A 15,012-nucleotide genomic window follows, 5' to 3' on the forward strand; every position below is an offset into this window, starting at 1 on the left:
ACACACACACACACACACACCTTCCTCTCACCCTTAGAAGACCCATCGGTATCTCACACCTGTAATCCTAGCTAATCAGGAGGCTGACATCTGAGGATGAAGATTTGAAGCCAGCTCAGGCAGACAATCTAGAGGCTCTCCAACAAATCTCCAATTAACCATCAAAAAGCCAGAATTGTAGGTGTGGCTCAAATTGTAGAGTGCTAACTGTGAGCAAAAAAAGCTAAGGGACAGCACCGAGGCCCTGTATCCATATCTCTGTTCGCATGTTCTCACCTCTTTCCTATTTGAATACACTTATCAACCTCTTCCCCCAGCTGTCTCTCTCTCTTACACACACACACACACACACACACACACACACACACACAGAGTTCTGGTCCTCCCAGATCTCCTATCATCTCTGTCCATTTTCACACTCCTGTCACCTCTCCACATAACACCCATACTCACAGCTTACAGATTCCTCTCTGTCACCAGCAACTAAAGCTGGTTCTGCATCCATGTTTCTTCAGAGCAGGCCTGTAATCCTTACAGCCCCTTTGTTTGTTTTATACTTCTGGCCTTTTGTCCTCCAGGGCAGATGCATTATGTATCCAGAGTGTCTGCCAGGAGAGCTGGAGCCCTCCTTGGTTTTCTGGGCTCAGTTCTCTTTTCTGTTGAAAAACCCTCTAAGCTCAGGTGGGCTTGGAGCCACTGTGCCGGGGTGCTCAGTCTTTATCTCTCCACTCCTTCAGTGGTGCTGATCGGTGAGTCAGGCGTGGGCAAGACCAATCTGTTGTCCCGATTCACACGCAATGAGTTCAGCCACGACAGCCGCACCACCATCGGGGTTGAGTTCTCAACCCGCACTGTAATGCTGGGCACTGCTGCAGTCAAGGCGCAGATCTGGGACACAGCTGGCCTGGAGCGATATCGAGCCATCACCTCAGCGTGAGCCTGGGCTGGGGGGCTGGTGGGTTGTGGAAGCCCTGGGAAGTCAGGGAGAGGTAGAAGAGGATGGAGAAACAGGGACTCAGCAGTATGCTCCCTGGGGGAGAGCACTGTGCTATGAGCACAAACAGAGATAGGATATAAGAAGTAAGATTAACTAGTAGGACTAAACCAAGAGTCATTGCTACCCCTTACTAAGCTTTTGCCATATGCCTGGGAAGATACAAATCATTTGGCACATGTACTATAGTAGTAAGGTGCTCTAATAAATCCCTGTTTAAATACAAGCAAGGTAAAATCTAGGTGAGCTGGGATGGGGCAGGCTGTGTGGGTTGAGAGTGTCCCTTCAGTTTGGCCCAGTGCTCTGTACCTGGTAACATTTATCAAATGCCAAGGGCTGGACCCAGAGTGTGCATTTTATAAAGTCTCAGAGAATACATAGGAAGTTTAGGCCTCCTAAAACCACATCCAAAGTGTCCTCTGGTCAGTTTCAAGTCCACATGTGTGCAAGATGGTCTATGCATGCATGTATGATGGGGACAGACAGGATCTTCTAGGAGGCAGGAAGCAGTATCTACTACTCTTAGACTCACAAAGGCCATATACATATCACCCTGTCATTTGACCTCTTATAAGCCTTGATTGCTTCAGCAATAAAACTTGGAAATAATGACACACCACCAGCCCAAGCACAACGCTTTCAACTCTGAGAAGGAGTCTGCCTGCTGGCAGGGATGCCTTGATGGTCAAGCCAGGTATTAGTCCTAGAAAGATGGCCACAGGAGAGAAGATGGCACTGGACTGAGGAAAGATCCCAGAGGTGGAGCCATCCAGGAGGCACATTTGGCCAGAGTACAGAGATGGACTTTGGTGGGTAGTGGGGATTAAAATTGGGACACAGGAGAATGGAAGCAAAAGGGCTTTGAAGAGCTGGTGAGAGGTTGGGAGCAGAGAAGTACACCTTGGGGGGGCCCAAGACCAGTGTTCCTAAATTGCACAAGAGCCCTGATCTTCTCAACCAGATTGGATGTCCTCAGTTTCTTTATTTACTAAAAATTGATATACTTTGACTCCGTCATTTTTGGCTTGATGACTTTGCTCTGTGGCTGAACCCAATACCTGATCTTTGTCTGCCCACCTCTCCAACTCCCATTCAGGTACTATCGTGGAGCAGTGGGGGCCCTCCTGGTGTTTGATCTAACCAAGCACCAGACATATGCGGTAGTAGAACGCTGGCTGAAGGAGCTCTATGACCATGCTGAAGCCACTATTGTTGTTATGCTGGTGGGGAACAAAAGTGACCTTAGTCAGGCCCGGGAGGTGCCCACTGAGGAGGCCCGAATGTTTGCAGGTGAGTACCCAGCCACACCCAATCTGACTCCTGCAAACTTGCACACACTCAATCAGCTCCAGCTTCCTGGAGCCTGCTCTACACCCAGCTCCCCTGTGTAGACTTATCTCCACTTCTCTAAGACATGCCTTCATCAGCAATCATAGCTGATTATAAGACAGGCCTACCATGCACCAGTTGCTCATGCTTGTAATCCTAGCTACTCAGGAGCCTGAGATCTGAGAAACGTGGTTGGAAGCTAAACCAGGCAGGAAAGTCTGTGACTCTCTCTCTCTCTCTCTCTTTTCTGTTGTTGTTGTTGTTGGTCCTGGGGCCTGAACTCTGAGCCTGGGCCCTGTCCCTAAGCTCTTCAGCTCAAGGCCAGCGCTCTACCACTTTAGCCACAGCGCCACTTCCAGCTTTTTCTGCTTATGTGGTGCTGAGGAATTGAACCCAGGGCCTCGTGCATGCAAGGCAAGCGCTCTACCACTAAGCCACCTTCCCAGCCCCTGCAAAACTCTTTTTTTGTTGTTGTTGTTGGTCATGGGGCTTGAACTCTGGGCCTGGGCGCTGTCCCTCAGCTCTTCAGCTCAAGGCAAGCGCTCTACCACTAAGCCACCTTCCCAGCCCCTGCAAAACTCTTTTTTTGTTGTTGTTGTTGGTCATGGGGCTTGAACTCTGGGCCTGGGCGCTGTCCCTCAGCTCTTCAGCTCAAGGCAAGCGCTCTACCACTTGAGCTACAGCGTCACTTCCGGTTTTCTGGTGGTTTATTGGAGATAGGAGTCTCACGGTCTCTTCTGCCTGGGCTGGCTTTGAACCTCGATCCTCAGATCTCAGCCTCCTGAGTAGCTAGGATTACAGGCATGAGCCACCAGTGCCCGGCTGCAAAACTCTTATCTTCAATAAACCACACACACTCACAAAAGCCAGAAAGTCAGCTGTGGCTCAAGAGGTAGAGCATTAGTGAACATAAAAACTCAGGGACAGTGCCCAAGTCCAGAGTTCAAGTCACAAAATTGGCAAACAAAACACAAAACAAAGCCTCAAATAGTCCCACCCCACAATTCTCCAAGATCCTGTTGGGTTCCACTTGGCTATCTCCTGCCCCATTTGCCCCAGGAGTTCTCTAGGTTTAGCAGTAATACAATATGGTGGTTTTGAGGGTAAACTCCAGAGCTCAGCTTCCCACTGCCCCTTGGTGAGTTCTTAGATATGGACCACAGAGCAGATTTTCTCTTCATTCTCTCTGCTTCTGGGTTTCAGTTTCCTAACGGAACATACTCATACACAGCTTTAAGTATTAAGTGAGTTACTACAATGTTTAGTACTTAGTAATGTATATAGTAAACATTAGGTAAATATTATTATTATTATTATTTATTAATTATTGCCTTTGATCCCTCAATTAATTGTGTTTTTCTTCTTGGCAGAAAACAACGGGCTGCTGTTCCTGGAGACCTCAGCCCTGGACTCCACCAATGTTGAGCTGGCCTTTGAGACTATCCTCAAAGGTTAGAGCCTGCCTCTATTTGGCAGCCCCTTTCATCCCTAGGGTCAGAAGCCTAATAGACACCCAGCTCTCTTCCAGCTGACTGCCTACCACACTTTCCCTGTGGGCCCCCAGCCTCCTTCTCAGCCACCATTGCCTGTCCCACTTTGGCACAGTGCTCTGCACTTGGTAACTTTCATCTAACTACAAATGCCAAGGAATAGACCCCAAGTATACATTTTGTAAAGTCTCAGGGAGCCTTTATAAACTCTCAGCCTCCCTCAGCCTGATGACAACTGGAAGATCATACTACCCAAAGGTGTGAGTCTTGGTTCCTTCTCCTCCCAGGTAAGTAGAAAGGACCAGATGCTGAAATTTCACTTCTTTCCAGTAGAAACTCCCACCACTGGGACCACTTCTAGTGCTTGGGCAGGGCATGAAGCATATATGTAGAGGTGGGAAATGGGTGCTAAACCTTCTGATCTGATCACTGCCTTCTACTCTCTCAGAGATCTTTGCGAAGGTGTCCAAGCAGAGGCAAAACAGCACCCGGACCAATGCAATCGCCCTGGGCAGTGCCCAATCTGGGCAGGAGCCTGTCTCTGGGGAGAAAAGGGCCTGTTGCATCAGCCTCTGATTTTGACCATGGTCAACCCTGCTCCTCCAACCTTCTGGTACCTGCCCTCTACATACTACAGGACATTTTCCTGACCTTTAGTTCCTTGGTCACAGACACTCAGAGCCCTAGGGTCTTCATGTCCCACCACACACATTCATCATCTGTCCATGCCTTCAAATAAAGCTGTTTTGTACCCATGCCTAGCCATCCTGCTGCCTCCCGTCTGTTCTTCCTCTTCTGTCTCTGCCACCCCTCACCCCTCCAATTTTGGTCCCTCTTTTGAGTCCCTGATCCCCTTCTCCCCCTCCCTCTGTCCTCCTTACCATATCCACTGTCCCTCAGGGCCACCTGCCTCTGGAGTTCTGTGGTCTGGGGACAGTGCCAAGGGGGCGGAGGTGCCCATCCATCCCTCTGCCAACCTCTAGGGCAGGTGGGGGAAGTGCTACATGGATGGAGGGGAGGGGTATGTGGAAGGCAAGACAAAAGAAACCATCGGTAGGCACCATCTGGTGCCCAAGGCCCTGGTGCCAAGAACTGAGGTCACTCCAATGCTGGGGCAAGAGGAGGAAGCTGGGGAACAAGCAAGGGAGAAGAGGTGGGGCCAGCCTTGTAGTATGCTGGGGTCCTCCAGCAAGTCCGTCTCCTGGTGCCTTCTTTGGGACGGTATTAGAGTTTTGAATTCAGGGCCTCACACTTACTGGGTAGGCAGGTATGCTACCACTTATGTCACACCCTAGTCCTTATCTAGTCTTTGTCCTGTCTTTAACAGGGATAGATTGATCTTGCTTTTTTCTCCTATGCTGCAGAGAGGGTGGAAGGTGTCAACGCATTTCCAAGGAAAAGAAGGAAATATATGGGGAAGAAAAATAGAATTGAGTTGGGGGCTGGTGGTTCATGCCTGTAATCCTAGCTTCTCAGGAGATCTGAGGATTGCAGTTCAAAGCCAGCCTGGGCCGAAAAGTCCATGAGACTCTTTATTTTTATTTTTTTATTTTATTTTTGTCCATTATGGGGCTTGACCTCTGGGCCTGAGCTCTGTCCCTCAGATCTTCAGCTCAAGGCTAGCGCTTTACCACTTGAGCTACAGCACCACTTCCTGTTTTCTGGTGGTTTATTGGAGATAAAGAGTTTCATGGACTTTCCTGCTCAGGCTGGCTTTGAACCGTGATCCTCAGATCTCAGCCTCCTGAGTAGCTAGGATTACAGGGGTGAGCCACCAGTGCCTAGCTTCCATGAGACTCTTATCTCCAATTAATCACAGAAAAAGCAGGAAGTGGTGCTGTGGTTCAAGTGTTAGGGTGTTAGACTTAAGCAAAAAGGAGTTCAGGGATAGTGCCCAAGCCGAGTTCAAGCCCTGGGACGGACAAAAAAAAAAAGAGGAAAAATAGGATTTAGTGCTTGAAGATTCATGTGGGAAACTGGGTAGAGCAGAGAGTAGCAAAGAACTCTGGAAACACCCACTCAGTTAAACCAGAGAGAACCTCAGACCACAATTGCTTCTACTTACCCCAAATAATATGAACTGACACGCAGAGACAAGAGTCTTAAGTAATAATACTTTTAATAAAATTAAGTTCTTAATAGCACATTTAATACATTAACCCTCCCCCTTCTTGGTTTCTCTGCATTTTGTGCAACATCACTTTGACTTGATTATTCATGGGTCAATTTCATTTCCCGCCTTTATTTTGCTTCTGAAATCTTTCCTTGCTGGATTTGTATGTGTCTTCACTAGATGCCTCAAATTAAGTCTGACCACAATCCTATTCTACTTTCTACAGTGGAGAGACCATCCCCCCCTGCCCCAGGGCTGTCTCCACCCACCTCCCCTACCCAACCTGCACCCTCGAATGGGCAAAGCCCATCCCAGACACTACCATCCCAAACTATCGAGGGTTCTAGGACAAAAAGAGCAGGGGGGTGGGTGGGGGTGGGGGTGTTTATCTGTCCCTAGATAGGGCAAGAAGAGTAAATTGGGAAGAGGGAGATGTGTTTGGGGTCTAGGGTCTGGGAGGGATGAGGCAGTCATTGATATAATGGAGCAGGCATGGCTTGCTGAAAAGAGAGCCAAGGGGCCTCTCCTCCACCCCCCCAATAGAAGGGTTTGATCTGACTGCCAGCTGGGGCTAGAAGGCAAGTGCTTAAAAAAATGTGCATTCCTCACATGCAGAAACCAGGCTCCCAATTTTCTGTGAGGAAGGTGAAGTACCCTTGGGTGACCCCAATTAGAACATCTACAGCTCAAGGTGAGATGGAATAGAAGGGATCTAATAGAAGGGCTACCCAAGGCCTACTGTCCTTCCCCTACCTCTGCACTCTTGGGGATCTATTCCCCAAAGCCTTCAAGGGCAGTGTCTTAATCCTACCTCCCAGTGAAGGAAGTCCTTCTTGGAATCTAATTTCTATGAGATACCTTGCAAACCTGTGAAGCACCATACAGACTTAAGAACAGCTTCCAAGATTGCTACTTTCAACTGCCTCCATGGAGGACAATATTGACTGGAGTGCTGGGTGGGAGCAGGGATGAGAGACCAATCCCCTCAATGCTCATGAAGATCTGAGATGGGAAGCATGTGTATTTATTTGTATAATGGCTAAGATCTTGAACCAATCTATAATGAAGTGAATTGAGGTTACATTTCAAGGACTTAACTTACACAGGCCAAGGAGGAATTGGCTTGGAAAGGTTGGAGCTAAGCAGTCTCCATCCTCCCTGAGAGCCCCAGGAGAGGCTGGATCACATTAGAGTAGGGACTAGCTAACAGATACAATGGTAGCTGGGCCCCCAGCTCAGCCCCCAGCCCTGGTTGAGATGATCAGCATGCATCCTTTCAAAGACCTTGGGGACTGAGTTTCTCATTTACATATCCCACAGTGAAAAACTCAAGAATTCTCAGAATCAACCCCAGCAGACTGGAAGCTCCCAATCTTAACCTGCTCCAACCATGACCCCTGAAGATGGAGTGGCTCAGGGTGGATGCAGCCACTTCCCTCCTCTATTCTTTTCCATACTTTTATACATTCTACTGGACCCAGGGGCCCTCAATGCTACTAAACTTTAAGCTATCTGAATATCATCTACTAAGTAACTAGTAATTCTTTTTCTTTCTCTAGGATTATATGAAATAAATTTGAATTATTATTATTTTGTAGTATTCTCTTCTTTTAAACCCCTCGGTTTCTTTTTCTTTCTCTCTCTCTCTCTCTCATTTTTTGGTTAAAAAAATCTACTTCTCTTAAAATCTTACCTCTCTGAGGGTTCCCATAGGCCTGCTAGGCCTCTGTTCTGGATTCTCCCTCCTCACTTACCCCTGTGGACAGGGCAGGGGAAGGGGAGGGGGGACACCTCAGGATCCTCAGTCCTTAGTCCCACAGCTTCTTTCTTTCTGGTTAATCCCTTTCTTTGTTTGGCTCTGCCGGCTCCCCTGAGGGGGAGGGGGAGAAAGGAGGAGGAGCCCACTGAGTGAAATCCAATCTACTAGTGGGGGCCCCAGAAGGGACCAGGTTCCCCCAGCCCCTCTCTCCACCATCCATCTCAGGATGCTCCCCGAAGAAAAGCAAATGACATTCCTCCCCAAAAAAAAGTGGGGGAAAAAAGGAACGTAAACCCGAACATATATTAAAAACACTTTTTTTTTTAAGATTTAACTCTGAATACAAATGTATTTTTTTTCTTCTTCTCTCCCTACATATATTCTAAACCTTCTAAAGTTTTTTTATTTTTTTAAGGATCACTTTATCATAAAATAAAATATCCTTTTCATATAATAAATTACCTAATAAAAAGTCTTTTTTTCATATTAGCCCAGGTTCTTTGCTACATTTATATGGTAATAAACGCCTTTATTAAAATAGAATATTAAATTATAAAGAACTGTTTTTTTCTTTTTTTTTTTTTTGCTATTTTTATTTCCTCTCCTCTGTGTTGGTTGCCAATCTTGCGCCTTCTCCTGCTCTCTGCTTTCTCTCCTGTTTTGTCACTCACTGTTTTGCGATTGTTTCTAGGTCTGGCTCACCCAGTAAAGGTGGGATTGAATCTGCTGAGCCCCCTAGTGTAACAGTCTTTTGCCTTTATGGGTAAGGACTGGAGAGGGGGAGGGGGATTGACAGACAGACATCCCTTCTTCCCACCCCCCCTCCCACTGAGCCTCTGGTAACTAAGGGTGCCCATTTGGTTTGGTTTCTATTGTACAGACATCTCAGGATGGATCACAATGGCAAGAAGGAGGGAAGTTGCCACAGGCCAGTTTTCTGGGCTGTGATCTCCTTCCTCTCCCCTCCCAGGCTGGTGGTCTGGAGGGGAAGGTTGAGGAGAGGTGAGTTAATTCACAACCGGTGGCAGAAGGAGTGGGGAATCCCCTATGCACCTCCATCCCTGCACCCCAGCTCCATCCAGGAAGAATGGGACTCCTGAGCTCTAAGTGCTCAGAGATCATGAGAACAGTTCCACCCCATTATATACAAGCATCTCCAGGGCCCCCTGGGCCTTCCATCCTCCATCCTCTCCTAGCCCGGCCAGCGGAACCAGGAGGGTGAGAGGCTGGTGGCAACCCCAAGTGAGCTGTAGGGAGGCAACACTGGGGGAGCCAGGCCTGTCACAATACAAGATTTGTGGAACAGGCCCTGCTGTACCCCAGTCCTGCTTTGCCCTGGTCTGACCCCTCTCTGAAGACCTGGCCTCTCTGCTCAGCCACAGTGGATGGAACAGAGACTTCATGATTTGCACACTAATAAGGATTCAATAGCGGTTCAGTTAGGTCCAGAGAGGGGTCAGGGAGTGGGTCATTGCAGGGGAGGGAAGTCCTTCTAGTCATCGGTCTCTCTTGTCCAGGCTTTCCTGCTTCTGGCTCCCCCCTCCCAGAGCCAGAAAACCAGGCCAAGAACTGCTCCCTAAATATAATGCCCATAGATGATGAAGGTTGGGGATTTGACCCTTTATATGTCCTTCTCAAGTCACCACTGAAAATGGGGATACATTCTATCAGGAATTGGAGTTGCTTCTTTGGGAAAGTGGGGAGAGGGCTTGCTGTCTAATGCCTGAAGAGGAACTGGAGGAGGAGGCATTAAAAACTTCTTCCCTCAGCTTCTCCACAGGAGTTAGTGCCCCCAAAGCTGGGCTGGAAGGGGCAGGAGGGAGGCAGAGAAAAGGAAGAAAGGCAGAGAACAAGGGGCTGGAAATAACAAACCACCCTGGGAAGCAAAGAAAAAAAAGAGCAGGAGGAAACAGAAAAAGCAAAGGGAGAACCCAGAGGAAGGAAAGACAGGGAAAGAAGAGTGAAGGGGAAAATTGCAGGGGACACAGGAGCCCCCCTCTCCTGATTCCTCTAGCCCAGCTTTGTGGGGACAATGAATTTGAGCCCTTTATTGACATGTTTTTCCCACACCACATTCCTTAGGTGATCGATGCAAACTTCTGATAGGGCCCCAACTCCCTTATACTATTGGGAACTCTTAGTTTCCCAAACAGTATAAGGGGGGAGGGGGGACACTATAAAGGGTCATGTTAGGAGGTTGGAGGTCAGGACCAGAGGGCTGGGAATCCCAAAGAGCACCTCTAGGTACAAATGGCAATTCTCCCTTTCCCTTTCCCCCACCCCCCACAAGGAAGGGATCAAGCAACACACAGTTGGGGAGGAGGGCAAAGGGGGTCAAAACGCTTTAGCGGCCACTTCTGGCATAACAAAAGTTTCTCTTAGCTGCTTCCAGATTTAAGGGTGTGTTGAGGTATCAGAGTTGTAACTCTAGTAAAATTTTCGGTCTGGCCCCCTTCCCAATCTTCCCAAGGCAGGGTAACCAGAGGCTCTGAAAGTGGCCCACCCTCCAGCCACCACCGCCTCCCTGTCCCCCCTCCCCAGCGAGCGAATATCTCCAAGCACACTGCCCCTCACAAATCATTGATTTCCAAAAGGCCCTAGTGGAAAACAAGTCCTGCGGGGAGGGGGCCCCAGGAAACATGAGGCAGGAGGCTTAGGAGAATATTCGGATGGCTTGCGTGGCTGTGATGTGGCAGACGGGACACTCTGGGTCCGTCCTCTCGCAGATGCGTACTGCACATTCCATGCAGAAAAGGTTGTGTCCACAGGGCACAAGGGCGGCAGTTACTTCACTCTCAAAGCACACCATGCAATCCCGCCCACCACCAGGGCTCCGCAGGCCGCCTCCACCAAGTTTGGAGAAGCCTTGGAGCGGCTCTCCCGGCGGGCGCCTCGGGAGTCCGGCCAGCTCAGGGCCTGCAGAGGCGGCAGGAGAGCGATGAGAGCCGGGAGGCCCAGCTCGGGCCTTCGAAGAAGAGGAAGAGGAGGAGGCCGAGGAGAAGAGCACTGAGGTAGGCGTGGCATTCTCCTGGCCCGCCCACAGAGGGGGGCTAGTCTCGGCCACGCCATAGTACACGTCCTGCTTGCCCACGCCATAACCCGGAAACAAGTATCCGCTGTAGCCAAAGTCTCCGCCCTGCTCGCCCAGGCGCGGGGCCTCAAAGCCGGAGTCCACTCCGCACTCGCCGATGCAGCCCAGGCTGTTCTGCCGGAAGGTAGACAGGGGCTTGCAACCAGGCGGGTGTACCCGCCAGGCATCCGAGTAGCGGCTATCTAGCGCAGCTTCGGGGCTCCCCGCCAGGAAGTCGTTTTCATTGTTGTATTCGAGGATCTTGCCCGTGCGCACAGCGATGTGCGTCTCGATCTCCTCGCGAGCCCTCTCCACGTTGCCCGGGGCACCCGTGATCTCGAACACTGGGTCACGGTCACGACTTGGCGTGATAATGTATGTGTTGGTCTGCTGCTGGATGCGCTTGATGGTTGCCCCCTTAGGGCCCACCACCAATCCCACCACGCGGTAGGGCACTCGCACACGGATGGTCACTTGGCCGGGCAGAGCTGGGGCCACACCAAAAGCAGCTCCTGACTTGTTGCGGGAGGCACGGATCATGGAAAAATGCTCAGCCGCGGAGATGATTTCCCGTCGGGCCGTGGCCACATCCTCCCGCCGCCCTGTAACCATGAATACTGGCTCCTCACCCCGCACTGGCGTCTTGATGTAGGTGTTAGTCTTGGCCCTCAGAGCCTTAATCTTGCAGCCTGGGGTAGAGTGGGAAAAGGGAGAGTGGAAGAAATTCATAGGACAAGGAGGTTTGTGCTAGAACCAGTAAGTGCTTGATCTTTACCCAGATACCCAGCTTTCTAGGAACCCTTCAGTGGGCACAGTGAAACCCTCAGCCCACCTGACTTAAAGAATCCACTCATCTGACCGGTGTTGTTATCAAACACAATTTCCAAACACACCGACTTTTCTGGTGTTATATTCAGGACTTTCCAAGTCCATTCATTCCTCCAAAACCCCAAATAATTAGACCCTCCCTCCCAAAGAAGCTGCTAAGTTCAAATCAGTTTCCCAAATATTTGCTGTTCCCTCAATTTCTCTGACTACTCAAAAATTTCCAGATCACTTTCCCCACATCTATCAGCGATCCTGCACAGAACCCCAATGTACTCATAAACCCTACAATCTATTCCATTAACTTTTATTCATTAAGTTTCTTCTAGTGTCTTAGGGACACTGACTGACCTTCATCTCTCTGTGACCTGCTCTATGCCTTATAACAACCCACAGTGTCTGGGGGGGTCCCCAGATCAGCAACTAGTCCAATGCAGTAGAGTGAGGAGAGTCTGACAATCAATTTCAAGGGACGAAGGAAGAATAAGAAAATAAGGAAAATCACACGTGAAGGAGCATCACCCCACCCATGACACTCCTGTCCCCTCCAGTCCCTTGGGAGAGAGGTGAGATGGTCTGAGGGCTGAGCAGGATGAGGGAGAGGGCATTCTAGACCCCTACTCCTGCTTTGAAGGAGGAGCTAGTTAAAACTCTGAGGTTGGAGAGGGAGGCAAGAAAAAAAAATGAAACAAAGAGACAAAGAAGAAGGGGAGAGAGAAAAGTGTGGAAGAGTAGGGTGCCACATATTTTATCTAGCAGAAAAGGCTACTGACCTTGATGGCTTACTGGACAACCCTTCTTCCCATATTCCCCTTTCTTGCCCCTAGTTTCACACAGAGCCTGAGACTCACACCCTTCTTTGGTGTGAGTTTGCACATAGACACCTAAGAGCCACTGCTATGCAGTGTGCTTTTATCTAAACAGTACTTGTGGGGTAAGCACATACCACTTTCATCTTTCATGTGTACATGGGATCCTTGTATTTCAGTCTTGCTTCCTCATCCTGCCCCACACAAACTACACATTCCTATACATACCTACAACTTTTTTTTTTTAGATAGTTTCTGTAGCCCAGGCTAGCCTAGAACTCATTCACATATAGATGCTCACATTTATATGTGACCAACCTTCTTCATCCTCCACAAATACTACGTATTCACAAGCATAGTGATCCATTTTTCTGATTCAACCCCATTCTTCCAACAACAGGACTGAGTTATTCTACCTCCCACCTCCCCCTTCTCTACTCTTACCCCAGCAGTTTGGAGCTGGGGAGATCGAGTAGGTTGGACAAGTCTTTAAAAGATATCAGGAAGGAAATTTTGCTCTGCCTCTTTGTCTTTGGACCTCTTGGCAGTTAAGAGGTGCTACCTGTTGTCCACATCCTGGGTGCTTTAATGTCAGTAAACTATTGTTTTATTTGTGTGGCTTGTGGAAAGTAAAATGTTCTTTCCTTCCACCTCTATATACAAGCTCTCTGATAGGCACCTGGGTTCTGGCTCTTGAGTTTTGGGTCCATAAACTTAAGTGGAAGCTAGATAACACTGAGGGCCAGGATGAGGATGTCAGACTACAGCATAAGGCTAAGAAGAAAAGCTGAGGCCTGTGGGTGAGCCTCATCTGGGGCTCTGCAACCCTGAAGCATCTCTTGAAGGAAGACCCACTGGTCCTCACCTTCCTAGAGGTCAAACAGAAGCACTAACACTGCAGCAGGAGTGGGGAGGTCAGTCAAGAAGGAGGACTTCCAAATACTTAAGGACCAAGGGGAAGGCACATTTCTAAATAGGAAAAAATCCCCCTACTTTATGAGGGACAGGACCATCTGATGCGGAGGCAGAAGACTAAAGAATGACTCCATTACATTCCGGGACCTCCCAAGGCCACCCCCACGTCCAAGTAAAGATACTAGTGCCCCCACCCAATTCCAGGCTCGGGATCCCCAGTGTCTGGCAACCAGAGGAAATCCAACTTTCTCAATCAGAAATCTCAAGAGAGCCAGCGCCTTGGGATGGAGGGCCGCACAGGGGAGTGGCATCCTCCCCTCCTCCATTCTGTTTCCCTTCATAATCCCCCAACACCTAGACTCCAGTTGGATGAGGTGGGATGTGGAGCAGGGTCCCCCCAGTCTGCCTCCCCTCCTCCTTGGCCAGGAGCCGTCCTCCTCCTTCACTCCAGGCCGGAATGCAGCTCCTCTATTGTTCCCCACTGTGGGACAGCTCCTCCCCCACTCCTCCCCCACCCCCCACCTTCCCAGCCCAGTCCCTTTGCAATTTCTGAATCCAGCCCCCCCCCCTTGGGAAACCAGGAGAGAGAAGGGTCGCTGAGATGCCATCTGCTCAATCTGGACCTTTACCCAGCACACCCACCCACCCAGGGATGCTGGGCTGAGGGTGTGGTATCAGACATACTACACTGAATTAATTCTACACCCCTCCCAACACATCCAGACACACACCCTCCACCGAATTTCCAAGTGATGTTTTCTCATCTTCCAGCTTTATTGCCTTCTTGACCTGTCCCACTCACTCACTCACTGAAGAGACCCCTCTTCAAGCGCCTGGCCCCAGGCCGTGGCCAGCCCAGAACAAAAGCCAGAGAGGGAAGAGGAGAGGTCCACGCCAGGACTAGTACTTCCTTGGAGACAGTCTTTCCAAAACCCCACGGACCCTCCAACTTTGGCGTGTTGGTGACCACAGGACCCCCTCTTTCAACAGTTCCCCCTTACTACCTCTCCCCCAGGGCTGGGACCCTCCCCTGAGCCACACCCCCTTCCATTCCTACACTCAGCCCAACAAAGAGACAAATACTCAGTCTGGCTTTACGGACCACGTCTTCCCCAAAGTCTGTAACTCTAGGAGACTGGGGGGTCCCAGTGGTGTCCCCTCCCCAATCCTCAAGCAGATACTGGAATAGAGGATTCTGAGTAACTCTGTACATTCCATCAGTTTTTCTAGCTAGGAGTAGACACCCCCTCCGGACAGCATCCCAGGATTGGAGACTGCTCCCCCTCCCCTTTCCCACTCTCAGTTCGAGGATATTTCTTTGTTTAACCGCAGAGCCCTGGGGGAGGAAGGGTCTGGAGAACAGTCCCGACTTAGGGTAGCGGGGAACTTTGTGGCACTTGGAAATCAAGAGTAGGGGGGCGGACCCTTTGTGGAGAAGGGACCGAGCCAGAGGCGGGCAAAAAGGGAAGAAATGAACTTTCCGCGCTGGGGACGGGGTGCCCCCCCATCCCCACTCCAGCCCGCTCCGTGGTCCCGGCGCCCGCTTACCTTGCCTGCCCACGATCTCCGCCACGTGCTCAGAGGTGGGCACCGGTACACACTCCGTGGTGTTGCTGCTGCCCTTCAGGCGTAGCTCGGCCTCTTTGTAGAGAGCGCAGAGCTTGGCGTCGCTCGCCCCTTTGGGGGCGGTGGGGGGCTGGGGCGTCTG

The 15,012-nt window shown here is 50.1% G+C and overlaps 2 protein-coding genes across 2 annotated transcripts in view; one reads left to right on the forward strand and one right to left on the reverse strand.

Moving 5' to 3' along the window:
• Positions 1–4,558, forward strand: part of Rab25 (RAB25, member RAS oncogene family) — a 9,697-nt gene extending 5,139 nt beyond the window's left edge. The window contains exons 2-5 of the mRNA XM_013015131.1: positions 738–933; positions 2,091–2,284; positions 3,694–3,774; positions 4,262–4,558. Of these exons, the coding sequence (XP_012870585.1) occupies positions 738–933; positions 2,091–2,284; positions 3,694–3,774; positions 4,262–4,389 (599 nt within the window). The 3' untranslated portion in view covers positions 4,390–4,558. The remainder of the gene's footprint in view (positions 1–737; positions 934–2,090; positions 2,285–3,693; positions 3,775–4,261) is intronic.
• A 5,780-nt stretch (positions 4,559–10,338) lies between these two features.
• The window catches only part of Mex3a (mex-3 RNA binding family member A), a 9,676-nt gene continuing 5,002 nt past the window's right edge, over positions 10,339–15,012 (reverse strand). Inside the window, exons 2-3 of the mRNA XM_013015039.1 lie at positions 14,853–15,009; positions 10,339–11,444 (exon numbers count right to left, since the gene is read on the reverse strand). Of these exons, the coding sequence (XP_012870493.1) occupies positions 10,339–11,444; positions 14,853–15,009 (1,263 nt within the window). The remainder of the gene's footprint in view (positions 11,445–14,852; positions 15,010–15,012) is intronic.

This window comes from Dipodomys ordii, unplaced genomic scaffold (assembly GCF_000151885.1).
Source record: "Dipodomys ordii isolate 6190 unplaced genomic scaffold, Dord_2.0 Scaffold26, whole genome shotgun sequence".
Taxonomy (NCBI): domain Eukaryota; kingdom Metazoa; phylum Chordata; class Mammalia; order Rodentia; family Heteromyidae; genus Dipodomys; species Dipodomys ordii.